At 38.9% G+C, this 27612-nt stretch overlaps 7 protein-coding genes and 1 pseudogene across 10 annotated transcripts; 4 read left to right on the forward strand and 4 right to left on the reverse strand.

The window, feature by feature from the left end:
• Positions 1 to 1437: 1437 nt before the first annotated feature.
• Positions 1438 to 5943, reverse strand: AT5G12085 (annotated as a pseudogene; the record flags this gene model as incomplete). The annotated part of the gene is made up of 1 exon: positions 1438 to 5943.
• Positions 5944 to 6148: 205 nt separating this feature from the next.
• Positions 6149 to 7323, forward strand: AT5G12090 (Protein kinase superfamily protein; the record flags this gene model as incomplete). The annotated part of the gene is made up of 2 exons (NM_121247.1): positions 6149 to 6176; positions 6242 to 7323. The coding sequence occupies 2 exons, from the start codon at positions 6149 to 6151 to the stop codon at positions 7321 to 7323; spliced, it is 1110 nt and encodes a 369-aa protein (NP_196770.1).
• Positions 7324 to 7779: 456 nt separating this feature from the next.
• Positions 7780 to 10613, forward strand: AT5G12100 (pentatricopeptide (PPR) repeat-containing protein). The gene has a single exon (NM_121248.5). It carries the CDS (start codon positions 7834 to 7836, stop codon positions 10282 to 10284), a length of 2451 nt encoding a protein of 816 aa, NP_196771.1. The 5' UTR covers positions 7780 to 7833; the 3' UTR covers positions 10285 to 10613.
• Positions 10614 to 10913: 300 nt separating this feature from the next.
• AT5G12110 (elongation factor 1-beta 1) lies at positions 10914 to 13342 on the forward strand. The gene is made up of 6 exons (NM_121249.5): positions 10914 to 11014; positions 11114 to 11230; positions 11320 to 11395; positions 11565 to 11694; positions 11816 to 11929; positions 12015 to 13342. The coding sequence occupies exons 1-6, from the start codon at positions 10929 to 10931 to the stop codon at positions 12176 to 12178; spliced, it is 687 nt and encodes a 228-aa protein (NP_196772.1). The 5' UTR covers positions 10914 to 10928; the 3' UTR covers positions 12179 to 13342.
• AT5G12120 (Ubiquitin-associated/translation elongation factor EF1B protein) lies at positions 12122 to 15379 on the reverse strand. The gene is made up of 2 exons (NM_121250.3): positions 15013 to 15379; positions 12122 to 14554 (listed from the first exon to the last, which is right to left on the reverse strand). The coding sequence occupies exon 2, from the start codon at positions 14532 to 14534 to the stop codon at positions 12675 to 12677; it is 1860 nt and encodes a 619-aa protein (NP_196773.1). The 5' UTR covers positions 14535 to 14554; positions 15013 to 15379; the 3' UTR covers positions 12122 to 12674.
• Positions 15380 to 15873: 494 nt separating this feature from the next.
• On the forward strand, positions 15874 to 18931 carry PDE149 (integral membrane TerC family protein). Of its 2 annotated transcripts, NM_121251.4 has the most exons (14): positions 15874 to 16212; positions 16324 to 16392; positions 16541 to 16686; positions 16768 to 16844; positions 16935 to 17022; positions 17103 to 17183; positions 17278 to 17334; positions 17427 to 17508; positions 17601 to 17650; positions 17796 to 17852; positions 17938 to 18016; positions 18132 to 18190; positions 18348 to 18405; positions 18503 to 18931. In NM_121251.4, the coding sequence occupies exons 1-14, from the start codon at positions 16059 to 16061 to the stop codon at positions 18598 to 18600; spliced, it is 1155 nt and encodes a 384-aa protein (NP_568257.1). In that variant the 5' UTR covers positions 15874 to 16058; the 3' UTR covers positions 18601 to 18931. The 2 variants fall into 2 exon arrangements, with proteins under 2 accessions (NP_568257.1, NP_001331346.1); NM_001343228.1 differs by lacking the exon at positions 15874 to 16212 and having other exon boundaries at positions 16225 to 16392.
• A 105-nt stretch (positions 18932 to 19036) lies between these two features.
• CYS1 (cystatin-1) lies at positions 19037 to 20504 on the reverse strand. Its single transcript, NM_121252.3, has 3 exons — positions 20263 to 20504; positions 19716 to 19926; positions 19037 to 19620 (listed from the first exon to the last, which is right to left on the reverse strand). Exons 1-2 carry the CDS (start codon positions 20380 to 20382, stop codon positions 19741 to 19743), a joined length of 306 nt encoding a protein of 101 aa, NP_196775.1. The 5' UTR covers positions 20383 to 20504; the 3' UTR covers positions 19037 to 19620; positions 19716 to 19740.
• Positions 20505 to 20552: 48 nt separating this feature from the next.
• Positions 20553 to 26887, reverse strand: AT5G12150 (Rho GTPase activation protein (RhoGAP) with PH domain-containing protein). Of its 2 annotated transcripts, NM_121253.5 has the most exons (22): positions 26493 to 26887; positions 26156 to 26192; positions 25981 to 26057; positions 25695 to 25765; positions 25541 to 25619; positions 25295 to 25439; positions 25085 to 25204; positions 24769 to 24846; positions 24551 to 24606; positions 24404 to 24473; positions 24236 to 24323; positions 23794 to 24034; positions 23504 to 23722; positions 22928 to 23230; positions 22440 to 22489; positions 22138 to 22198; positions 21979 to 22062; positions 21755 to 21865; positions 21493 to 21662; positions 21312 to 21378; positions 21099 to 21215; positions 20553 to 21024 (listed from the first exon to the last, which is right to left on the reverse strand). In NM_121253.5, exons 1-22 carry the CDS (start codon positions 26544 to 26546, stop codon positions 20839 to 20841), a joined length of 2484 nt encoding a protein of 827 aa, NP_196776.1. In that variant the 5' UTR covers positions 26547 to 26887; the 3' UTR covers positions 20553 to 20838. The 2 variants fall into 2 exon arrangements, with proteins under 2 accessions (NP_196776.1, NP_001119213.1); NM_001125741.1 differs by having other exon boundaries at positions 20572 to 21215; positions 26493 to 26751.
• Between the last annotated feature and the right edge of the window lie 725 nt (positions 26888 to 27612).

The following is a 27612-nucleotide window of genomic DNA, read 5'->3' on the forward strand; positions in this document are numbered from 1 at the left end:
CTTTTTTTTTTTATTCTTTTCATATGAATACTTTTGAAATCTTATTCAGTTTATATCAATTCTATATATTTAATCATGAGTCGATAACACTGTTGTTGGAATATTATATCAGGTGAATACATCAAACCAGAAATAGTTTATTTATAATCAAGTTAGACAATTTTCAAATCATTTAAGACATGATCATTTCTCTAATATTGATATATGTAATGACAGAAGATAAAAAAATATTGACTTAAATGACATATAATTTTTGTTATCTTTTTATTTTTTCATACGAATACTTTTCAAATCTTGTTCAGTTGATGTCAATCCAAATTTTAATCATAAGCCTATCACAATGTTGTTGAAGTACATAAAACAAGATTTGGTTTATAATTGAGTTAGGCAAATTTTAAATCATACAAGTAACATAGTTGCTCATAATTTTTTCAGAATATCATATATTGTTGTTATATGTATTCATGAAGTGAAAATATTAAAATCTTATAAATAATCAGCTTTATACATGAAATATATAAATTGATATTTCGAGTTACAAATGAATATAACCATAAAATATAATTACATACTATTGATCTAATTTTATTAACAATACAAAAATAAATAAAGAATAAATATAAATTTGCAAAAAAACTATCAATGTAAATATTTTTTAACAATTTTCAATATAAACCCATCATCTAGTATAGAGAAAAAAAGGAAATTGAAGAAAGACAAAAAAAAATTGCAACGAGAGAGAAAAATAAATAAAATGCCGACTTAAATTTAACCCATAAAAGTTTCCATTTTTATTCCTCTCCCACTGCAATTTCCTTTGTTCTTTATAGATCCAATGGTCCAGAACGTACGAAATTGATCCAACGCCTCGTGAATTAGATCCAAGTCAGACTTGAACCCTACAAAAACTCTATAAATATTTCATGTTTCTTCTCTTTCAGTACAAAATCCTTTTTCCTCTCTCGCTACAATTCTCTCTAAGCTTGTAACTCAGTTCTAATCTGAAGAAACCATGGAACAAAGTTCTGTCGTTGCAAAGATGCAATCGAACGAAGAATTCGTCAAATTAATAGAGAAAACCCAACAAATCAACTCAGATAACTTTCGATTGAATAACTTGTAATCGACACGATGTTCATAAAACACCAAATGATCTCATGCTAGCTCTCGAGATGAGAGAAACTAGCTACAAAGTTTCAGAGAAAAACCTTAGAAGATTACAAAATGATTCGATGATCGAAAACGATGACTCTCCTCAGCGTCATATACACGCCTAACGGCCAATTCTGATCTGCAAACCAACACATGCCACGCGTCACTTCCAGATCCTTCTTTATTCTTCACTTACTTCACACGTGCCAACTCCCACGTGCGGGTTCTGCATCAAATCTCCCTCCTTTTGCAGAACCTTGTCCTCAAGGTTTCAATCAACAAAAGCTGAGAATTTCTTCTGAAGATCAAAGAGAAACTCCCAGGTTGCCTCCTCTACTGGTTCATTAACCCACTTGACCAAAACCTTAGTAGCTGCACGACCCTGTCTGTTCACCATCTTGCGTTCCAGAATAGTTTCAGGTGCCTTCTCAAACACGTCCGGAAGAACAGAAGGTAAGTGGTGTGTGGTATGGACATTGCCCACCAAGACCTTCAGTTGGGAAACATGAAACACGGGATGGATTTGAGAGTACTCAGGTAGCTTCAGCTTGTATGCAACCTCTCCACACTTGTCAATTATCTGATAAGGGCCAAAGTACTTGGGGGAAAGTTTCTGATTAGAACGCAGAACCACAGACTGCTGCCTATAGGGCTGAAGCTTCACATAGACATACTCACCAATGTCGAATTCATGCTCAGTTCTGTGTTGATCAGCAAAAACTTTCATCTGATGCTGTGCACGCATCAAGTGAAATTTCAGGTATAACAGCATATTCTCTCTCTCCTGCAATGAACGAGCCACTACTGCCACCTTAGATTCACCGGGTAGATATGGTAAATGAGTTGGAGGTGCCTGACCATATACAACCTCAAAAGGAGTCATATGGCTTGAAGTGTGGTAGTTAGTGTTGTACCAAAACTCTGCTAAAGGTAACCAGAAACTCCAGAGATGAGGTCTAGCATGACACATACACCTGAGATAGTTCTCCAAACAACGATTGACTACCTCAGTCTGACCATCACTCTGTGGATGATATGCACTAGAAAGCTTCAGAGCGACCCCTTGGAGAGAAAAGAATTCCTTCCAAAATTCGCTTGTGAACACTTTGTCTCTATCACTCACAATAGAATTAGGATTTCCATGGAGCTTAAAGACATTATCCAGATAGGCTTGAGCTACAGTTGCAGCACTATATGGATGAGCCAAAGCAATAAAATGAGCAGCTTTGCTAAGGCGATCAACTACAACCATTATCACAGACTTACCCGCTGAAACTGGTAATCCATCAATGAAATCCATTGAAACATCACTCCAGATCGTTTCAGGAATTGGTAATGGTTGAAGCAACCCTGGATATGCTGCGTTATCCGGCTTACACTGTTGACACACATTACAACTCCTAATGTAAGCCTAATCTCTTTTACCATACCCTTCCAGTAAAACAGACCCTTCACCCGCTGGTGAGTAACTTCACGACCTGAATGACCACCAACGCCTGAGCCGTGTAACCATTGCAAAATATTATCCTTTATTTTCACATCAGCAGGGACAACTATCTTGCTTTTCCTGCGCAACACACCTTGAGTCCAAGAAAAATGTCTCTTAGCAGTAGGATCTTTCTTCAGAGCCTCAATGATATCGTGAAGACCTGAATCAGTGATGTAACCCGCCTGAATTTCTTTGAGAAGGTCACATTCCACCACGGTCATCGCCATATGTAAAACCTCTGAACCTTCAACTCGAGACAATGCATCCGCAACCAAGTTCTCCTTACCTTGCTTGTATTGGATTTCGTAATCAAACTCCAATAATTTGGGCAGCCACTGTTGTTGAATAGGGGTATTTAATCGTTGTTCCAGCAAGTATTTCAAACTGCGTTGATCCGTCTTTATGATAAAGTGGCTTGGTAATAAATAGTGACGCCACTTACGCACCGCAAAGATCACAGCAAGTAACTCTTTCTCATAAATTGACAAATGCAATTGCTTACCTTTTAACTGTCTGCTTATATATGCTAAGGGACGGCCTTCTTGCATCAGCACAGCCCCAATCCCTTGCCCACATGCATCAGTTTCCACTACAAACTGTTTATCAAAAAGAGGTAAAGCTAGTACCGGTGCATGACACATGGCAGCTTTAAGTGCATGAAAAGCTGTTTCTGCCTCGTCAGACCACAGAAACGATTCAGTCTTTGTGAGAGCATGTAAGGGTCCTGCGATAGTGCCGAAACTTTTAACAAACCGCCTGTAGTAGCCAGCCAAACCCAAAAAACCCCTTAACTGCTTCAAAGTCGCTGGTCTTGGCCAATCTTGAACAGCCTGAATCTTTGCAGGATCTGTAGAAATACCCTCTGAGCTAATAAAATGGCCCAAATACTCCACTCTACTGACCGCAAAAGCACACTTACTTCGCTTAGCATACAACTTGTTCTCACGCATTACCTCAAAGACAAGCTTAAGATGCTGCTCATGTTCTTCTAGTGATGAGTTATAGATGAGAATATCATCAAAGAAAACCAGAATAAACTTCCTCAAAAATGTCTTGAAAACTGAATTCATTAGACTTTGGAAATTAGCAGGAGCATTAGTCAGGCCAAACGGCATAACCAAGTACTCACAGTGTCCACTATGTGTCTTGAAAGCTGTTTAATGGATATTAACAGGTGCCATTCTCACTTGATGATAACTTGCTCGCAAATCTATTTTAGAAAAGACCACAGCACCTCCGAGCTCATCCATTAAATCCTCTATTAATGGAATTGGGAATCTATCCTTAACAGTCATTCCATTGAGCTCTCTATAGTCTACACACAACCGCCAGGATCCATCCTTCTTCTTAACCAAAACCACTGGGGATGCATAAGAACTGGAACTACCTTGGATTGTACCAGCTGCTAACATGTCCTCAACAATCTTGTCTATCTCATTCTTTTGGTGAATAACATATCTGTACGGTCGCTGGTTTACAGGATTAGACCCCTCCAATAGTGGAATGCGATGATCATGTTGATCTCTGAATGGTGGAAGCTCAGTAGGTTCAACAAAAATATCTTGATATGTATTCACAACTCTCTCCACTCCTGAGTCTACTTCTGTCTCCACTGCTAAGGTGTTAAGCATACAAAGTTCACTATCAACTTCCTCATTTGACTGAATCTCTTGCACACATACCATGGCTAACTGAACCTCCTCCTCCTTAAGTTTCTGTAATTTCTGAACCTTCATCTCACGGACAGAACCACTGTGAATGCCATGTAACAATACCTTTTGATTTGCAAACTTGAATCTCATTTCGAGCTTCTTAAATTCCCAAGAAATAGGACCCAACGTTTCAAGCCACTGTACCCCTAAAACCATATCCACACCTTGTAATGGAATCAACAAAATATCAGACTGAAATTTAGTAGATTGCAGCTTCCACTCAAAGTCACGAATCTTGCCCTCAACTTTCAGTTTTCGACCATCTGCCACTGAAACTCTCGATAACCCTGCAGTTTCTACCTGATAACCCAGTTTCTTAGCCATTCTTGCGTCCAAAAAATTGTGAGTAGAGCCTGAGTCTATCAGAATAAAGATAACCTTCTTGTCATAAGTACCTCTGACTAGCATCGTCTTGTAATCTGAGATACCAGCCACTGCATTTACTGAGATCTGAGGCATGTGTCTGGGGTCCTGATCTTCATCTTCCAACAAGACCTCAGAAGCATCCTCAAACTCTTCATCCACTTCCATACGGAAAAGTTGTGTTTTCCTGTGAACCAAGTAATGCTCTGGAGTGTACTTCTCATCACAGAAATAACATAACCCTTTAGCTCTTCGCTCGCTCATTTCTTGCTGAGACATCTTCTTGGGCTGCTGACTCACAGGCTTGAAACCACCCCGCGACGAAGATTGATCAAACTTTCCCTCCTTATCCTTAGAGTTCTGAGAATAACCACCAGCTTGAGTGGGACGAGACGACCGATTTGACACTATTGGCTTCTTAGGATGGGCTCTCTCATATGTTTTTCCCAAGAACAAGCAATGCCTAATGGATTGTGGCTGAAACATGCGAACATGCATTTGGGTGTCTGTTCTTAAACCTGCCAAATACACACTCACCAAGTACTCTTCAGAAAGATTGACTCTAGTCTTAATGAGTTCAAACTTCTAGTGATAATCAACAATACCATCCGTTTCATGTAAATGTTTCAATTCAGCCATCAGATCATCACACTCATCTTCGAACCTTTCTTTCAACAGTTTAACATACCCTCTCCAATCATACAAAACCTCCAAACCAATACCAGACTGGATAAAAGACTGATGCCATGTGGAAGCATGACTATCAAAATGAATCGCAGCCATTTTCACCTTCATATCCTCTGGAGTCAGATCCACACCAAAGAATTCCTCCACCTTGAATAACCATTCCTTCAAACGACTACCATCAAACCTTGGGAAATCTATTTTCCCCAACCTCGTCAAGTTCCCATAAGCGTTATGCTGATCCATTCGTATTTGGTTATAGCGATCATCACGAAATGGCTCAGCATAACCCGATCTGGTGTTTGTAACATGAGAACCACCTGGTGTACCACGATCTGCAATAGAATGGTCCTCCACCACCTTCTGAGCTGTCGATCTGCTAAGAACACCGTATAGATCAGCAAACTGTTTCATCATCGCCTTGTTCTGCTCTGTCACCAGCAGCTCCAACCTCGACATCCGCGTTTCCACAGATTCCTCAACCTCCACTTCCTTGCCTTTGTTATCCCTACATTCACCTTCCTGCGAACGAGTAACCACCATGATTCCAAGGAAAGAGATGGCTCTGATACCTTTAATAGAGAAAACCCAACAAATCAACTCAGATAACTTTCGATTGAATAACTTGTAATCAAATGATCAACACGATGTTCATAAAATACCAAATGATCTCATGCTAGCTCTCGAGATGAGAGAAACTAGCTACAAAGTTTCACAGAAAAACCTTAGAAGATTACAAAATGATTCGATGATCGAAAACGATGACTCTCCTCAGCGTCATATACACGCCTAACGGCCAATTCTGATCTGCAAACCAACACATGCCACGCGTCACTTCCAGATCCTTCTTTATTCTTCACTGACTTCACACGTGCCAACTCCCACGTGCGGGTTCTGCATCACAAATTCTTGGGAAAAGGTGTTTATGGTTCTGTTGATCTCATCAGATACACTAAAACCGATGGTTCCTCGTTACAAGCCGCCGTAAAAACATCTTACGCTGAAGATCTCGAAGAATACGACGCGCTCAAAAGAGAGATACAGATTCTGTCTGAACTCAAGGGATATCCCAACATCGTTATTTGCTATGGAGACGATTTGGAAGAAGATTTCAACGAACACGGACACAAAGTTTACAAATTGCTTCTTGAATACGCAAACGAAGGGAGTTTAAGTTCATTCATGGAGAATTATCCCGACAGAAAGTTACCAGATCCGATGATCAGAGACTTCACGCGGATGATTCTCGAAGGATTGGTCTCAATGCATAGTCACGGTTATGTTCATTGCGATCTCAAATCCGATAACCTTCTTATCTTCTCTCGGAAAGATTCTGCTTCGTGCGAGTTAAAGATTTTTGATTTTGGAAACTGTAGACAAGTCGGAGAAGTTCCGGATCACTGGAAAAGTGATTACCCGTATGTGGGAACGCCTGAGTCTTTCTTCGACGGTGTTGCCAAGAAAACCCTAGATTTGTGGTCGTTAGGGTGCTTAGTGTTGAAGATTTATACAGGTGAGCAGCCATGGGAAAGAGTTACTAGTGTCGATTTCGTGAATTTTCTTAGTGATGGTGAAGCTCCAAATATTCCTGAATATGTGCCTTGTGATGCAAGAGAGTTTATTGAAACGTGTTTCGCAAGGGAACATGAGAAGAGAGGTACCGCGTCTGAGTTGTTATTGCATCCGTTTTTGTGTCAGAAGCAACCCTTGCTGGTGAAGTTGAAATTGAGAATCAAACAAGCTTCGAAGATAACAATGGGTATTAGAGAGAAGCCCCTGACATTGAAGATGTTTCTATCTAAGCCTCCACAACTTAAAAAACTTTTGAGTAAACTTTTGAGGTTGAAGAAGATGATTCATCCGAAACCATTGGAATTGGATTCTAGTTTCGTTTCTTACAGTAGTGATCTCTGTTTATTATAAGTGTATAGATCACAATTATGCAAATAACTCATCCCTATCAATCTGTAATTTACGAGATTAGTACTGTTGAGTTTAGTTTTGCTTTGAAGTATTTTTTTTGGATAATTACGTATTTACATCTTTAAATAGGTTTCACTGTGTGTTGTATATGCGATCCAAGGTGCTTTGAATCGTTAAATTGATATGATGGTGAAATTAATATAGCTTACTATCTCATTAGTGCATAAGCCAAACGTGACAAGGTAACTCATACATGGCAGAGAGAACATTGCTCTGCAATAGCTTCTTACCTTGTTGTGACCTGTGATACTAGTGTGTGACAACAAGAAATGAAAAATGTAAAGTTTCCTTAAAACTTTAATCAAACAGTATAATCAAGCAATGAAATGAACAATTTTGTTTTTAATTTCAAAATGATTATCAAAGTTCTATTCATGTCCGAATATTCGTTTTATTTTAAGGTTATTTCGTTAAGATTCACTTTTGCAGAGCGTCGCCGGCAGCTCAACGATGGTGACTCGCTTAAGACTCGTTTCGAGATCTTCTCGTTACGCCACCGTCAAGTTCACTGACTCTGTCTCAGCATGCTCATGTCGTCGTCTCTTCTCTGCCTCCACCGACCCCGAACCCGAATCTCAACCCGAACAAGCCCCGCCTACGAATCCCGTCACCGGAGACGAAAAGCTACGGAATCTCCGAGTTCTTCTCCAGCAGAATCGAATCGAAACGGCGCGTGGCGTTCTCTCTTCGCTGCTTCGATCGGATTCTACGCCTTTCGCATCGCCGAAAGAGCTCTTCTCCGCCTTCTCGTTATCATCTCCGTCGTTGAAACACGATTTCTCCTACTTGCTTCTCTCCGTGCTACTAAACGAATCGAAGATGATTTCTGAAGCTGCGGATTTGTTTTTCGCTTTGAGGAATGAAGGTATTTATCCCAGCTCAGATTCGTTAACGCTTTTGCTTGATCATCTTGTGAAGACGAAACAATTCAGAGTGACTATAAACGTGTTTTTGAACATTCTCGAATCTGATTTTCGTCCGAGTAAGTTCATGTATGGGAAAGCAATTCAAGCTGCTGTGAAATTGAGCGATGTAGGTAAAGGTTTAGAGCTGTTTAACCGGATGAAGCACGATAGAATCTATCCCAGTGTGTTTATCTACAATGTCCTTATTGATGGATTGTGTAAAGGGAAAAGGATGAATGATGCAGAACAGTTGTTCGACGAAATGCTTGCAAGAAGATTGTTACCTTCTTTGATAACGTATAACACGTTGATTGATGGATATTGCAAAGCTGGGAATCCGGAAAAGAGTTTTAAAGTGAGAGAACGTATGAAAGCGGATCATATCGAACCGAGTCTTATTACGTTTAATACTTTGCTTAAGGGGCTGTTTAAAGCTGGAATGGTGGAAGATGCAGAGAATGTTTTGAAGGAAATGAAGGATCTGGGGTTTGTACCAGATGCTTTCACCTTCAGTATTCTGTTTGATGGTTATTCGAGTAACGAGAAAGCTGAGGCTGCGTTGGGTGTTTATGAGACTGCGGTTGATTCTGGCGTGAAAATGAATGCTTATACTTGTAGCATTTTGTTGAATGCGTTGTGCAAAGAAGGAAAGATCGAGAAAGCGGAAGAGATTTTGGGGAGAGAGATGGCTAAGGGGCTTGTCCCGAACGAGGTTATTTATAACACTATGATTGATGGATACTGTCGAAAAGGTGATCTGGTTGGTGCTCGTATGAAAATTGAAGCAATGGAGAAACAAGGGATGAAGCCAGATCATTTGGCGTATAATTGTTTGATTAGGAGATTTTGTGAATTGGGGGAAATGGAGAATGCTGAGAAAGAGGTTAACAAAATGAAACTGAAGGGAGTTTCTCCTAGCGTGGAGACATATAACATCCTGATTGGGGGCTATGGGAGAAAATATGAATTTGATAAGTGCTTCGACATTCTTAAAGAAATGGAAGATAACGGGACAATGCCGAATGTAGTTAGCTATGGAACTCTGATAAATTGTTTGTGCAAAGGTTCTAAACTTCTTGAAGCTCAGATTGTTAAGAGGGATATGGAAGATAGAGGGGTTTCACCGAAAGTAAGGATATATAACATGCTAATCGATGGTTGTTGCTCAAAGGGGAAGATAGAAGACGCTTTCCGGTTTTCTAAGGAGATGCTCAAAAAGGGAATAGAATTAAACCTGGTGACTTATAACACCCTCATTGATGGGTTGTCCATGACCGGAAAATTATCAGAAGCTGAAGACTTACTTCTTGAAATCTCAAGAAAGGGTCTCAAACCAGATGTATTCACGTATAACTCACTAATATCTGGATATGGATTCGCTGGAAACGTGCAAAGATGTATCGCGCTCTATGAAGAGATGAAGAGATCAGGAATAAAACCCACTCTGAAGACATATCATCTTTTGATCAGTTTGTGTACCAAGGAGGGGATAGAGCTCACAGAGAGATTATTTGGAGAGATGTCATTGAAACCAGACTTATTAGTTTACAATGGGGTTCTCCATTGCTACGCCGTACATGGAGACATGGAAAAGGCTTTTAATTTGCAGAAGCAGATGATTGAAAAGAGTATCGGTTTGGATAAGACAACCTATAACAGCTTGATTCTGGGACAACTGAAGGTAGGAAAACTGTGCGAGGTTAGGAGTTTGATTGACGAGATGAATGCCCGGGAAATGGAACCTGAAGCTGATACATATAACATAATAGTGAAAGGGCATTGCGAGGTGAAAGATTATATGAGTGCATATGTTTGGTACAGAGAGATGCAAGAGAAGGGTTTTCTGTTAGATGTTTGCATAGGCAACGAGCTAGTGAGTGGGCTTAAAGAAGAATGGAGGTCAAAGGAGGCAGAGATTGTCATTTCTGAGATGAATGGTCGCATGCTAGGTGATGTAACAGTGGATGAAGATCTATCTGCAACAGAGAAGCTTTGAAAATCAATAATGTGTGCTTCAAGATAAATCCTTTGACTCCTGGTTCACTTCCACCAATCTGGTCAGTCCGAATCAGGGCTCCGTAGATGATTTCAGTTTGGTTTGGCTCGGTTAAGGTTTTGACTTATCTTATCCACCAGTAGATGTCATGAGTCATGACCGAAACTTTCTTTGAGGACCTTAAAAGTCCACAACGTTTTTATGGGATCCATATTTATGGTAATTTACGATAGGTACAATGACTTTGAGTTAGGCTTTAGGTTGATTGGTAGATTAACAAAGGTAAGAATAGTAAACCATTTGTTCTAGTTATCTGTTTTGAAAATGAGATAGAACTAATTTGTATCATACGCAATGTCTCAAGCTTTTACTGTTTTTTACAGAAAACAGTAAACCGGACTGTACTAGAATGATGTGACATAAGTCAAAAATCACCAAAACATAAATGAGAAAAAAACAAACAAACAAAAATTTAGTAGAGTTTTCAAACGTGTGAGTGGCACGGTGGGAGGGAACACTCTAGAAAAGAAAATTAGCCCCACAAAGTCACTAGAAGCATCTCTTCAAGGCATTCTCTGGTTTACCCTATTTTAGAGTGAGTGAGCTCGTCTTCTCTCCACAGAAACTTAACTTGAGCTGCATCAATGGCGGTTACATTTTCTGATCTCCACACAGAGCGAGGTCTCAAAACCCTCGAGGAACATCTCGCCGGTAAAACGTACATCTCCGGGTAAACACGCATATTCTTTCATAATTTGCTATATCATTCATCAATAGCTTAGATTTTGCACAGTTTCTACTTACATCTTGGAACTCGGTTTTGTTTCAGCGATCAGCTTTCGGTTGATGATGTGAAGGTTTACGCTGCCGTATTGGAGAATCCAGGTGATGGTTTTCCCAATGCTAGCAAGTGGTACGATTCTGTTGCTTCTCACCTAGCTAAAAGGTTCGTTTTATTCTCATTCGTTTTTGCTTCTTGTTGATCTTCTGATTGAATGGCTCTTTGGAGAATGATGACTTCTTTGAATGTTTCAGTTTTCCCGGGAAAGCAGACGGAGTGAGAGTTGGTGGTGGTGTTGCTCCTCCATCTGAAGCTCATCCACATACTGAGGTACTAAAAGTAGTCAAAATATGGAATGACGCCAATGTAATCTGTTTGTAGAATTGAAACAATTATTTGATAGTGTGAGATCAAGTAGAGGAAAATGCAATTGTGGTGCTGTTGGAATGATGATTTTGTATACTGTAATTTAGCTTTGCCCCTCAACTTATATCTGCAGGAACCTGCTGCTGATGGTGATGGTGATGATGATGATGATATTGATCTTTTCGCTGATGAGACTGAAGATGAGAAAAAAGCTGCTGAAGAGAGAGAAGCTGCTAAGAAAGATACTAAGAAGACTAAAGAGAGTAAGTCTTTCTCTAAACTTGGATTGGATCACTGTGGACTATTATAGTGTAAATTGTTAGAATCTTGAGATCCTGCTCATGTTTGGTTACTTTTGTTATTCTCTTTTAACTTTTTTGTTAGGTGGAAAATCTTCTGTGCTACTGGAAGTAAAACCATGGGATGATGAAACCGACATGAAGAAGTTAGAAGAAGCTGTTCGTAGTGTTCAGATGCCAGGTCTTACATGGGGAGCTTGTAAGTCAAAGAATGTTTATCTATTTTGCACAAGAGCTCAAGTTTTTTTTTTTTTTTGGTTTCTGATGTGAGCAATTTGTTGCAGCGAAATTGGTACCTGTTGGTTACGGGATAAAGAAACTCACAATCATGATGACAATTGTTGATGACCTTGTGTCTGTGGACAACCTCATTGAAGACCATCTCACCTCAGAGCCTAACAACGAGTACATCCAAAGTGTCGATATTGTCGCTTTTAACAAGATTTAGACACATGAGAAAGATGTCGAGTTTTTCAGTTTTGGTGTCAGTCTTGTTGTGTTTCGCTAAAGTCTCTTCTTCAAGTTCCAAGGCCAACTTTGGAGTTGAAGCACATTAACTTCACTTCACTTGGTCTTAATTAAAAGCTATTTGTAAGTTCTTGTCTAAGATAAATTGCCTGGGCTTGGTAACGTGTGGAAAGAATTGCGGTTAAAAGGCCTAATATGTGACCACATTGAAATACCAAACCCTTATTTACTGCTTACCCTCTTCTAGGCTATAACAGAAGAAAGCACATGATGGTGTGATATTCAGAAGCATTTTGGTAGCTCCATGTTAAATATGTGGGGAGGATATAAAATATAAGGAAATTTGAAAGATCCATTTTGAGCAAACAAGCAAGAAACACTTGATAAAACCAGTAACCACAAACTCATATCATCCATCACCTCTCTCTCTCTCCTTTCATTTATCTTTATTCTAGAAGAAGAGCATTTTATCACCTTTAAAGCGAAGGAGGCACATACTGTCTAGACAAACTAAACAGATCTTTACCCTCAAAAGGCGATGTCCACTCTCTCCCATTTCCAACTAAAGCAGCTTCCTGCACTCCCATTGCCACACCCATCCCATTCCCATTCGTCATCATTCTTGTCCTTCCATTCATGTGCGCTTCATACGGGGATGATGCTGCACTATATGGGGATGATGCTGCCACATACTGCTGGCTAGGTCTCACACAAGCTAGGCCTTTATCTAGACTCCAGTCGATGTTGTTGTAATCCAAATGCCCCAGTGACCCATCCGTGTTCCAGTCCAGCCCAGAAGAAGATGATCCCGCCAGTGATCCAAACCCCGAGAAGAGCCCAAGAGAAGCAGCTGGAGCCACAGCAGGCGGAGCAGAAGATCCTGCCATTCTGTGACCATTGTTGTTCACTTGGCCTTGATATTGTTGATACTGAAGTTGCTGGTACATCAGGTTTGAGTTCAGATCATTAGGAGGCAGACTTCTTGAGGGCAAGTATCCGTTAGATTGGGCCGCCTCAGATCTATTTGCAGGGTGCCAACCGCTGCCTGCTGCTGCTGCTCCGGTAAAGGATGCATTCATGGTAGAGACAGGTAGCACATTTGTGTTAGCGGATTGAGAACGTTGTTGTTGTTGCTGCTGCTGCTGCATCACCATAACTGGTTCCCTCATATCTTGCTGCTGAAGCCTCTTGAATTGATCGCCTAGAGCCGTCACATAATGTGTTTCTTCTGTTGATCGAGACAGTGGTGTCTGTTGATATGGTATGCGTTTATTCTCTTCAAGGGGGGCATTTTGCTGCAGTTTCATCCACTGCAACTTCATGTGAATTCTTTCCAACGAATTTACACTTTGGTTTTCGGATTCTCCACTAATGTAGCTGGATCCTCTGGGGTAACCGAGATTCTTTCTGTCAAGGGCTTCTTCCCTGCCTGCAGGATACATACCTGAGTTAGGTTGTAACTGGCCTACTGTATTCTGACTTGTGAGCACAGAAGGGACTTTGCTATTGTTAACAGAAGTACTATCACTAATATCCTCTGGTTTTCTAGACGCAGTAGATTGGTCTTGCTTCTGTCTTCTTAATGCTTCTTCTGCTTTCTCAATGTCCCCCTCTGCTGTAACCACAGCTCTTTCTACATCCTGCTTGGTGCACTTATATTTTGTTTCCAACTCTAAGATTCTACCCAACTCTTGTGATATGTCAAGCTTTAAGTTCCCAGAGGTCGGATCTAGTTTCTTATCTGCTACTTTTGCCCCACCATCATCAAACAGCCAATTAATAGATTCCTCTATTTTCCCTTCATTCAACATAAGAGCATAAGTTGCCCGCTCATGAGGAATCCCCATAGATATAATCAGCTGAGCATGAACTTCAAGTTTTCTCGACATGAGATACTGACAGCATCGCTCATGCAACTCCTGAGCTCGCTTTTCCTTTTGACGCTGATGCTTTCTTTCATTCTTCAGACGCATCTTATCTCGCTTGTCATTGTCAGCTCCAGGAATGATTTCTTGTTTTGCAGCAATACTAGTACTAGGTACTTTCTCTTTGTGATCTTCAGATTCACCTGACCAGCTACCATTATTAGAGACAGAATCACAGTCAGCTCCAGTTGAATCCGACTCATCAATGTGTCTGAACCGGCCATTATTGTGAAGAGATGATGAGCCAGTTGCTGAAAGCGACTCAATGGTTTGAAATGTCCCCAAAAGTGGATTATAACCACCAACCACAACACTACTTCCACCCATGGATCCAGACGCTTTACTAGGTGTCTTCTGTGAATCATTCATGACCTTCTTGTCTCTCGATTTCATCTTGGATGCACTAGACATCTTCTCAACACAAAGTTATCCTACAGTTTTCACAAAAAAATGAGATAAGTAAACACAATAATCTTCTCTTAACATCTATATCTAATATCAATGGTGATTTGAGCTCCAATGTCAAAGATGGAGATTCTTCAACATAGATTTCCACAGAGACGACTATTATTACTACTACATCGTTGATATCACAAACGTAATGGATCCATTGCAAGAACGAATCAGAAAATCAAAGACGATACAACAATCTCCGGAGATCAATTCTGAATCGAATAAGGTGAAAACGCAAATTCGCGGCGACAAAGAAAGCATTAGCAGTTGAAATCAAATCCATAACAAGAAGAAGAAACCATATTTGAGCTATAGAGGGACGAAATTCGAACGAATCAAGGAAACCTAAAAGGCGAAAAAGGAAATGCGAGATTTGGAAGAAGAAACCAAATCGAAGTAATAGATCACTGACGGGACGGGAGAGAGAAAGATGAACCTGGTAGGTTGATCGGAGTCGTTGACGGAGAAGCGAGATCCGGAGAAGAAGAAGAAGAAGAAGAAGAAGGTGAGAGAGCTTCAAGGCGATGAGGATGAGGAACGAGAGGAGAGTGCGATTATATGAATAATACCAAAAAAGAGAATAAACTCGGCGTTTCGAATCCCCAAATCGATAACACCTATTGGCAAATTAGGGTTTGGTTTAGACTAATTTTGATTTGTTTCCTTCTTTTCTTTAATTTCTTAACAAACAAACCGAAAATGAGTAGCAAAAACCAAACCAAAGTCTGAGCCATTGATTTCTTTTATTAGATTTTTTCAGTTTTTTTTTTCTTCTAGGTTCATTTCCAGTTGTCTTTGTTTTGATTTCAGTTGTCAACATAACTGATTAATTTAAACATGTTAGATTTACATGGGTAGGACTCGGACAGAAGTATTGTAGTTTTAAGGATTTTGATAACACACACAACTAATAAGGTTTGTACAAATTTCAACAAACAATTAATAATTGGATTCTGTTAGAAAATAATATCCAAAAGTAAGAACTAAGCATAAAAAATAAAAAATAAATGCACTTTACTGAACAATAACGTCTTGTTGAATTACTTGGTGGATTAAGGAGACTTTTCAATTGTCGAGAAAACTCTATATTCTTAAGTCTCTCACATATGAACAACATATGGTTTCAAAGACTTTTGGACAAACCATGACTTCATGATGTGTTTTTTTAATTAATGAGTCATCTCGCCAATATGCAAGTCATACTATTAATGGTTGTATCAAAAGTCAACCCGATAACGAAAGATCTAAAACTCATTGAAGACTAATGATATGTTTAATTAGAACCAAACTCAATCTAAAACTGTACCATAGTATTAATTAAAAATCTAAAAAACCGGAAAACTCAAAACCGAAATCAATGAACCAGCCAAAAGGAGGGGTATCATCGTCTAATATCTGAAACGACAACGTTTTGAGTGGTCTTCGCCGATTGATATAGTTGGGGTCACTCGGAGTCTGTTTTTGGATTTGACACAAAACGCAATGAGCTTAGCTTCAGTTATCCACCACGGAATTCTCCCTCCGGCCAAATCGGATCGAATCTTTCTTACCATTCCGGTGTTCCCGCCGGATTTCAGAGCTCGTGGATGGACTAAGTCTCCTTTCTCTCTCCTTATAAATCCCTCTCTTGCTTCAGGTCCTCCTTCTCTCTTTCTTTACATTTTCTATATTCCTTATCTGTGTGAATGGAAGAAGGATTCATCTATCTGAGTCATGCTAATGTGCTTCTGGGTTACGATTCTTTCAGCTGCCAATCGTCGTCTCTCTCATCTTCCTCCTATCGCGTGTTCCAGAGGTATTGATCAGGAAGATGAAGGTGAATGCTTCTTCTCCAATATTTTCTTCTGTTTTTTTTTTTCCTGAATTGTCTGTGTCAGTCTTACTTTTGCTAGCAAGACACAATTGTATATAAAGGAAGAAGCTTTATCTTGTGACAATAATTTGTTTATGGCATGTTAGTACAGAGAAGGAGAGCAGAGAACTTCTACCACACAAAAACGATGAGAATGCAACCACTTCACGCTCTTCTTCATCAGTAGATAGTGGAGGCCTGAAAGATTATCAACAAGAAGAAACTTACAAAACTTCCTTCAAGACTGTTGCCTTGTGTGTTAGTATTCTCTTGCATCTACTAAGTGATAATGCGTTTTTGATCTATGTGCGAGACCTGATTTCATAGTTATCTCAATAGGTTGGCACTGCGGTGGCATTTGGAATTGGAATAGGTTTGAAGGAAGGTGTTGGCAAGGCTTCAGAGTTTTTCGCAGGGTGTGTAGAGCTTACTATATATGATATATTGATTTTCACTTAACTCTTCAAGGAGATATTTCCTATCTTAACTGTTTTCAACTCTTGCAGCTACATATTGGAGCAAAGCTTGTCAGTGGACAACTTGTTTGTTTTTGTTCTTGTTTTCAAGTATTTCAAAGTGCCACTCATGTATCAGGTACCAAAACTATCTTCACAGAGCCACAGAGATTTAGCTCTTGACTACAGAGTATTCTGATTCTGTGTCCCTTTCTATAGAATAAGGTACTTACCTACGGTATAGCTGGTGCAATTGTTTTCCGTTTCACGCTCATTTTACTAGGAACAGCTACTCTTCAGGTGATTTCTATGTTTACATCAAAATATTTGTTAGTGATTATTTGTTTCATTTTTCTGCCTCATTTACTTTTGAATTCTCTCTACTTTCTTTCAGAAATTTGAAGCAGTCAACCTACTGCTTGCTGCTGTACTCTTATATTCGTCATTCAAGGTGCATACTACCTCATCTTAGCATTTATACCTATAATCACACACAATTATTGATATGGTATTAGTTTTTCTGTCCTCAATGTGTTAATACAGTTATTTGCAAGTGAAGAAGATGATACAGATCTATCGGACAACTTCATTGTAAAGACATGCCAGAGATTTATTCCTGTCACATGTAATATACCCGGTCTTTTTCTCCTTTTTACTGTTTGGTATGCTTCCATAGCTGATTTATTCCTCTTTTCTTTTGTTTATAACTGCTTGCAGCAAGTTACGATGGAAATCGATTTTTCACAAAGCATGATGGCATTTTGAAAGTAAGTATATGACAAAATTCCTCCTATATATTCAAGGTTTATGTATAAGTCACTGTTAAGTTTTATTGCATGTGGACTCCATGATCAAAACATTCATGATAGTACCTTTGATTACTTCTAATTATTTCAACAATATTTTGGGCAGGCCACACCATTGCTACTTACAGTAGCAGTGATCGAGCTCAGTGACATAGCATTTGCGGTAACTTCCGTCACCACTTTGTGAATCTGTTTTTGTCTCTTTAGAAATGAAGCAAATCACTGATACTGGTTGCCCATTTTCTTAGGTTGACTCAATACCAGCTGTTTTTGGCGTCACAAGGGATCCTTTTATTGTCTTGACTTCTAATCTCTTTGCAATCCTAGGTATTTTTTCCCTAAACACAATTTTTGTTAACTTCTTGCCTGTCTCTTTTGAATACTCTTGGAACTTTGAATTGAAGAGTTTATTTATTTCATCTGGTGTTTGAATTTGCCGCAGGACTAAGGTCTCTCTATACACTGATTTCTGAAGGAATGGACGAGCTGGAATACTTGCAGGTACCTTTACCACTTCTTTAAATCTTCATTCATATTCTGTTTCATTACTTCATACTCGAGCTAAGCATCAGATACATACTTAAGAGTGCCAGTAATGCTCATTATGTACCCATGGACTAGTATGATTTGTATCTAATCTTGTCTTTGCCTTTCCCAGCCATCAATAGCAGTTGTTCTTGGCTTCATAGGAGTCAAGATGATCCTTGATTTCTTTGGTATAGATATTCTCTCTTCATCGGCAATTTCTGCTTGAACTAAACCATATATCTACAAGAAAAACTAAGCTCTCTCAACATTTCTTCCTCTTTCTAGGCTTCCACATATCAACAGAGGCATCACTTGGTGTCGTTGCACTTTCTCTCAGTACCGGAGTACTGTTGAGCCTAACAAACAAATCCAGCGACAGCTAACTAAGAACTGAGAGCTGACTACTGAGAAACAGAATCCAGATGTATCCAACCACACAGTTCATAAGAATAATATCGCATTGTTCATCAAAGCATTTCGCTGATGTGTTACTGTAGATAAAACACACAGAAAGGGCATTCTTTCCAAGACTCGTATTCTACTTTTTGTTTTGTCGTTAAAAAAGCAGCAAAGAACAAGACACTTTAAATCTATTTGTCTGGAAGACATGTGGTTGAGCCCCATGATTGCTTTGAGACGAGTAGAACTGTCTTTGATCGTCAAGTCATCCCATGTGCCGCTTGGTGCTCATCTTATAAGATTATTCCTTTGGACTATTAGTCTTCCCATTTGTCTAAAAGCACAACTCTTCTTTAGGTATTACAAGATCAAACAAATCAGACTTTGAATACTCAGACACTCTCTAAAGTTGGTGTTTGGCTTATCAAATTATGGTGGTACTCATGGTGGAAGGGTGCGGAAGACAACACTCTCAGCCTAAATATTGAGTAAAAAGAGACCAGTTGGATGCAGGAAGCCTACTAGCCTAGCAACATGAACCAAGCATGAGTAGAGTTTGCCGCAGAAAGACAGGATGATGGAGATGACCAGATCAACTGACTGTAAACTTTCAACGACACAGACCGATATCATTTCAAAACCCGACAATGATCCAAATTTACCTAAGTTTACATCTTGAATCAATTTTCTGATACTATGAGATATACCTGAACTACCAAGGTGAACATCTGATGTTTTCAAGATGATTTTGAAATGGGATAGAGATACTCATCACCTTTAGCTTTTACTCATGGTTTGTATCTTCATCATGAAGTTTTGTAAAATCAAAGCAGATAGATAAAAAGTGAGAGTTTGCTAATAGCAATACACAAACGAGAGTCAAGAGATACACACAATACCAGTTCAAACACATGGGACTGGATTTCACTTATTAAAGAAGTTAACTTGGTTAAACCAGAACTCTTATCACGTGGTCTGAGAGCACACAAGGACCTCACTCAAGCCTGTAAAGTAAAGGAAACCAAAGACACAAGACATCTATTAGCAAACGCAAATTATGTGTCAACCCGAGTATCATACAAGAATGTGATGTGTTTACCGCAGAGAAAGCTCAGGGCATCGGATTAAACATCGTGAAGGTGGTTGAAACTCTCCAACTGCTTGAGATTCTCCCAAGCTTTCTCCAAAACCTTGGCCTCATAGACCTTATTGGTCTCACCATCAGCCACCTCCACAGTTAGATGGTGCATTGTTCCTGCCACAACCTGTGTTTTCGCACCAAGGAGCCTCTTGTACTCCAGAGTCAAGTTCTGTATACATAAGAGAGATCATTGCTTAAACAAGAAAGAAAAAAACTCATCGCTTATTATAATCTTTATTTAAACAACACAAGAGGATATATGTTTCTCAGGTAGTAATTGTTCTTATAAACATTCTGGAAACAAAATCTTCAAATCAACACTAGTACAGAAGCAAATGACACAATCCCTAAATTCTCAAACAAAAAATAACAATTCCTGATGAGAATGACCTATATTTCGATAGATCGAACGAGAAAAATCAGCGATTTGCTAAGAGATAAACTTCGATCATCAACCAAACAGATTTTAGGATAATGAAGGCAGGAAAAGATGGGAGAATGGTACCTCGTTCTTGTTATGCTCATCGACAGCGAAACGAGCGAGACTCTCGACTTGAAGATCATTAGCATTTGCATCAATATCGCGAACTCCTCCGACGATTGTTCCTGCTTGTTGATCCGCCATTTTCGTCTCTTTACTTTTCTGATTTTTATCTCAAATGTTTTTGATTCGTATCTAAAGTCTAAAACCCAAAGTGTTATTGTTATATATAGAGATTAAAGCGCGTTTTTTTCTTTCCCTTCAAGAATAATTCTTCCGGAATAATAAAAGGTTATGACTCATTGTAGCACTAACTAGAGAATCTTTTTTTACTTCTTCTTTTCAATAAACTGAATTTATATGTCGGCCAACCATTTAAAATGTAGAAACAAAAACAGAGGAAATACACACAACTTTTTACAAACCTCACTCACATAAATCACACTAACAACGAAGCAAGAGCAAACAATTTCTCATCAATTTCGTGGTAAATATATAGTTGGTTTAACCTTGAACCGGTTTTACAAGCATGAAGAGTCTGCACAGACGAGACTTTCTTTACATTTTTCTATTTTTTTGGACAAGAGCTTCTCAAAGAGCCTAATTCCATGGTGGAGAAGAGGATCGGTGCAGAGAAGAAGAAGAGGAACCATAGTTGAGGTCAAGATTCTGAATCTGTTCCATAAGTTGTGACCGTCGTTCCTTGAAGAAATCCAGACGAGTGGTTAGCTCCATGAGAGCTGCAGATGTTGCAGGAGGATGATGATGTCTTCCGTAGTCCATTACCTACAAGACCGTTTACTCACACTTTTTACACATTTGAATCTCGTGAGATTGGTTTAAACAAGACTATCACTAACCGGAGAATACTCTTCCATTGGGATGCCTAAGGATGCTGCATTCAAGCTTGGTGAGCCTGGTACTTGTCTGTTGTTTCCTCTGCCATTCCTCCAGTCTGCTCTTAGGCTAGTTTCATCCTAGATTATTCGATAGCAGAGAATGTTACTGACAGATAATAGAATCATTTTTTATAAGATAATAGAGATTCCTCGGTTACATAATAAGATTTGTACCGTTCTCTGATTTCTTTCGTGATTAACGAAAGCAAGAATGGAATCAAAGTCCTGTTGAAAAGACTTCCTGCGAATTTGAAAAAAAATAGATTGTTATTTCTCTTAGCGAGTTTACATTCGAGTAATATCTCGTTTGAACTATTGAATAAGAGCTAGAACCAGGCATCGAGTGTAAACTCACAGTTGAGTATTGTGATTATGGAGAAACTGGTGATGGCTTTGAGCATCTGGGAGTGAACTTAAGTGATGCTGTCGCTGCTGACTTAGCTGATGATGTAATTCGGCGACTTTCTGCTTCAACCTTGCGACATCAGCTTCAGCAAGAGCAATCTCCTCAAGCTCTGCCCTTGTCTTTGCATTATATTGTGATGTTAGAACTAAGGAAAGCAAGAGATAGAACCAAAAAAAAAAAACTGCTTTCTCTAGCTAAAGTGTATACTGACTTTGGAATCCGCAGCTTGTGAGCTAAATTGTCCACAAGAAATGCTTAGACCAACTTCAAGAGCAGATCGTAGGTCTCTCTCAGCTTGCAGTTGCTCTTGTAATCTACCCACCTGACAATTTCATGGCAAGCTTGGTCAGCAAAATGGAAGTTTATTTCCCCTCAAAATTATACCCCAAAAAAAATAGAGGATAGAAACGTAAAATCTCAAGAGAAGGTTTATACATCTTGTTCAAGTGCCAACCGTCGTTCGTGCAAAGCCTGCTTCCTTCTCTCCAAGCTAGCTTGTAGAGCCGCATTTCCTTTAGCCTGTAGTGGTCTAATCAATCAATACAACAACATTATGGTATCAGCACATAATACTTCTAGTGCAAGAACAAGTACCTCCTTAGCGATTCGTTGTCGCAGTTCATCTTTCATGTGCTCGAGCCTCTGTATAAGAAGCCTACAAGTAGCAAACGCATTGCATCAGGATACATCAAGCTCATTTTAGAACAAAGAAAAAATTATTTTCTCAATTCAAAAGCGAAATAGAATGTTGCTTCAGTAAATACCTTTTTGACCTATTTAACCTATTTAACCATACATAATATCTCATATGGGTTTCGCCAATAGAATATATATAAAAAGGTTTCATAGGAGTGTTAAAGAACCACAATGTATACATTCAGGATGAGTTATCTTACTCGTCATTTCCTGAGGAATCAAATGATCCTTTAGCAGGTGTTTTCTTGCCCTGCACACAGTAAACAAAGAAAAGAATTGAGATATCACCTTAAACTCAATTTCCCTACAACTATTTACTTCATCATACATGCAACTAACTTGTACTAAGATAATTTATTCCAAATAGATGGGACTTCCAGTAACATCTAATTTTCCTAAGACGCTGATGGTTAGTTTTCTTATAGGATTATGCAAGTGGAAACAGCTCATCTAGCCTATAGCACCAATAAGCATGGCATTAAGAAAACTGAAGGGAAATTCATATCATGACCTGACAACGATAGAGATCAGGAGAACTAATTTCGTCTAGTGGTGATCAAAGAGTTACAAGGACAGACAAAAATTACAAAAAAAAATCCTATAAATACTTAATAAATGCATAGCAAGTCAGCTCCAGAGACTAGGACAACAGAATTCGACTTTTCATGCCAGACAATGGAAAACTTACGTTGCCTCTTCCCCAGGACGAAGAACGCTTCGAATTTACTGTTGATGAGCCAGTAGTTTTACTTGCAGGTTTCTCAGCTGATGTTGTGTATCTAAGGGCCGTGAGAGGAGTACTGGGAGTAACTGAGGGTATAGCCTCTCTCCCTGATTGATAACAGTTTTCAGTAGGTGAAACGCTAGAAACTTCTATATCTTTAATAGGTTCTTCAATATGTTTTTTCACTCTAGCGGAAAAGTCTGTACTCTCGACTGAACAATGGATATCTCTAGGAGACTCAGCATCTGAATCTTCAACACCAAAACCCTGAAAGAAAAAGCATATTAAAAAAAAAGAATAAATTAGGATAAATTTTTCTGGCAGTTTCGCAATGGAAACCTAAATTTCAAACACCAAACATAACTAAAGACCACATTAGGCGTAACGAAAGATAGCAAGACAGTAGCAGATGGTTGACGGAATGCATACAAATGGAAACGACTTCAAAGTTCAAACTTATCCCCTATTTTAGAATTCTGAATGTAGGTGTACTATGACCAAGATTTATGGGGCAGTGGAGTAAGATGGCAAAGAACAAACCTTGTAGTCATACAGATCACTGCCAGCATAATCACTGCTCTCGCTTGGTTTTCTGCTTAGCAGAACATCATTATCATCATCTGTTTCCCCTTCTTCTATATCCAGAGTATGCAAGTCAGGATGTTTAACCACTATTTCCTCTTCATCACTTGAGTTCTCAGGCCCACTGTCGCCAATATGAGAATCAGTAGAAGTGGAGCATCTCCCAAGACCTTCATCCTGCAAACAAATAGGTGAGCAAATAGCATTGTGGCACCAGATATAAATTAACGGGGCAAATGGAATCTTACATTGATCATATTCCCATAGTCTTCCAAAAGGGCTGTGACAATGGCTTGAGCATTATTGGCAGCATTGGCGGCAGCAAGAAGCTGGGCAGAGTTATCTCCTAGAGTGTCAAAACCTTCTAGATCACATTCTCCAGCCAATAGAGGACGTAAGAGCAATGGGGACATGCATGCAGCAACAGCAGATGAAGTCATGCGATTCTCACTGGAATGAGAGGTGATAGTATGCATCATCTTTAGCATCCTGCAGAATACAACCCACGCTAAGAATAAAGCTGTTTTAAGTAACCTAAATAATAGACTTCCAAGCAGCTTTCTGTGAAAGCACCACATATTTCCCACATCATATGCAACTGAGTATTAAGTTTTCCTCTTATGTTCAATGCTTAAATAGAATGCCTAAGCAGTTTTATGATCATTTCAAATACTACAACTGAGAGCATACCGCAGTAGTAGTCGCCTGTTTGGTTCTGGAAATGTTTCAATTATAGCAGAGCGCAGTGAGTTAACCCGAGCTTCGTTCTGATCAATTTCTACAGAAAAGGTAAAACGCAAGTTATATACACACATACACCAAAGTACAAACATAGATTCCATACATATAAAGACTTACTATAAGCTTCAAGCAAAGCAGTGCAGCACGACGCTGGGACTGGAGAAGAAGGCAATTGCCGCAGAACATGCTACAGAAAAAATAGCATGACACAAATATGTCAACACAACAATTAAAACTGGAAATCATAGTTTATACACAATGTACCTTAACACAGTCTCCAACAACATGCGGATCCTCTTCAGGACTGAATTCTGTCTTGCCTAGATAAGTACATTTGGAAATTTTCATTTAAAAAGAACCTTTCAGAGGAAGACATCGGATAAGTAATACAAAAAATGAGCTTCTATCCTAAGCCCCCAGATATATATAACATTTCAAAGTTTCTACCCAATATAAAGGGTCCACATGTGGAAGATCAATACCTTGTTCGTATTCTTGAACTCTGCGTTCTACCTCCTCAACATCTGCAGACTGTCTTAAAATTCCTTCTACTTTGGTTCCTGTGTCAACAAAGAGGTGCACAATCAAAACGAAAACATTTCTATGGGAAATTAGAAACAATCACCACTTCTATAATAGCCTATATGATGAGTTATAAAAGGAATTAAAAAGTATATACGGCACTGAAGATAATATAAAAAAATCATTTTTCTAGAGGACAAACAACAGACAATAATGATATCAGATGGTGAACATATAATGGGAGGAACGTAATTAAACTATGAGGCCAATACTCACCATATGTCTCAAGAAATTGAAGTGCTTTCTCAAGAAAAGATGGACTTCCATCGATTTCTTCTAAAGCTAGCAAAATTGGTCTTCCAACAACCGAAGACTTCAACGGGCGCTGATCCCTCCCTGCATGTCAGGGTGTTACTGATATACATCAGAAATATGAAAGGAGCCATAGCAGAGGAGCTGATAATAATAAAATAAGTGAGAACTAACATGAATTGAAAGATGCTTCAATAGTATTGTTTGCTTCTGTTCGGAATATTCCATTTTGACCAATTACAAGTGCTGCATTGGGAGCTTGTGCAAGGGCTTGCTCAAGGGCAGCCTTCCATTCATACAAGTCGTCCAATGTCTCAGCCTATGAGAGCCAAATAATTAGCATTCGATAGAAGCATAACATAGCACATATCGAAAAAGGGGGAAGAAAAATTAAGTTAGCCAAGCAAATATATAAATCACCTTAAGGGTGAAGGCTCGTCCATCACGCCCATCTGGGAATAGTACAGTCAGCAACTTCTTATCTTCTCTCACCACGACACTGCAAACAAGGATGTTAACGCAGGCTAGAAAGTTGGAGCTATTCTTATAAACAAAAACCACATGAAATTTCTACCTCCCCGAACTGTTCAAGTCAATGCCTCCAAGGGTCAAATTTACTTCACCTCCCTTTTGTGGTAATGCACTCTGTCAAACAGTTGAAACAATGAGTTTAAGTTATAAAATAGTTCTAGAAAGTTTGGAGTTGATAATGTAAATCAACATCCTCCTAAAGCTTTTAGCAAATTAATACAACCATCTAAGATTTCTATTGATCAACTATCCTAAGTTCCAAAAGCTCAACAGTAAAAGTATTATATGAATTGGAGAAAAAATCACATCAAAGGATCACAAACACTTACTGGATCATTTTTGAAAAAGACCAAAGAAGTTCGGGTAAGGATAAACCAACGCTTCTTCCAGGATGTCCAACCTAGTCCTGCCAATCAGAATGCCATAAAGAATTTAGTAAACAACAAGATGCTTGTAACCAAAAAAAAGATAATTTTGAAAGAAGGGGAAAATAAAAGAGTTCACCTTTTGATGATATGAAGAGAGGGCCACTCTTATAAACCTGTCAAAATTATTATGGAGTACAATGAAGATTAGCATCAGTTTGCTTTAACTGTGGAATTTTCATACAAAGCAAAACACTCAGAGCTACATATATAAGAACGAACATATTTTAGAACCCAGAAAACCCCCAAAAGATGCATATATTCACTGGCACTAACTCGGTCTTAAACAAAAATCGTACATACACAGTGTCACATATGCTTTGAATACGAAACAAACACACTAATCTTATTTATCTCATCCAGTATTCAACTTTCCTAACAAAGCAAGCAGGAACCAAACCAGAGACTGTAATTACCGTATTCGAAGCTCCAGCTTGAGGCCTCTGTATAACAGCTAGAGAAGCCTCCATTGCAGAAGTACACACTTAATCAAAATGACGCATCAGAAAAAGATCATTCGTAAGCGGAAAACTAAATTGCTATCTCTCAAAAGCTCCCCAGACGAATCAAACTATACACATTAGCCCGAATCGATGGCTTGTTCAACTCCCATTTCCAAGCCAAGCTTTCCCTTACTTTGCAGTGAATTCACTACAAGAGTCTGACCTACTGCACAGCTACAAGAGAAGATGAGTGAAGGAGGGGAAGGCAGGGAAGGGAAAGTTCAGGCACAGCAACGTGTAGTCTAGTTCTATGCATTGGGCCAATCAAAAGACGCCACGACAAAGACATGTCTTTTCCCCTTTTTTTGTCATACTTTCACATTATTATTATACTTTTCGCATCTAGCGGTGATGGTACTAATTTCGGTCCCGTGTTGGTTTGGTTTCCATTTAGGGTTATTCGGTCTGGTATGATTTTGATTTTGGATTGAAATCGTATTTGAAAAGAAACAAAACAAAAAAAGGGAAATAAGTTTTGAACTTTTTGGTTCAATTCGGTTCAAATTGTATCGATATTAGAGCTCACTTCGGTTTTCGTATATGTTTTTTCTTTAAAAGAATTTGTTCCAAAAGTTCATCAAAATTGGTTTAATTCGAAAAGCTAGATGTTAAGTTCAAATATTCATATAAGAATGCAGTATGTATATAATGTTGTATTATGTGATCCTATATATATAAACACATATAATAAGTATTTCAGATATTTTATCATAACTTGTCAACACACAACTTTGAGCCATTCCTCATCAATCACCATAAAACATCACATGAACATGAACTTAGCAAGCCAAAATCCTAAATTCTGCGCATGGCTAACTACTTAACTTGGTCACTATCGTATCGTCCAACAGTTTTTTAGTATAAATGTTTACGTTTTTTTCAACCATGCATCACAAGTTAGATGTAGTGTACATAAGAGTTCACATAACAAAAGAGCCTAAAAACATCACTACACCCTACACCTTGTATTAACGTAAATATACACTAGATATGGTTGATCAAATATACCATTTCAAAGATTAATAATAAATTC

Source organism: Arabidopsis thaliana, chromosome 5 (assembly GCF_000001735.4).
Source record: "Arabidopsis thaliana chromosome 5, partial sequence".
Classification (NCBI taxonomy): Eukaryota; Viridiplantae; Streptophyta; class Magnoliopsida; order Brassicales; family Brassicaceae; genus Arabidopsis; species Arabidopsis thaliana.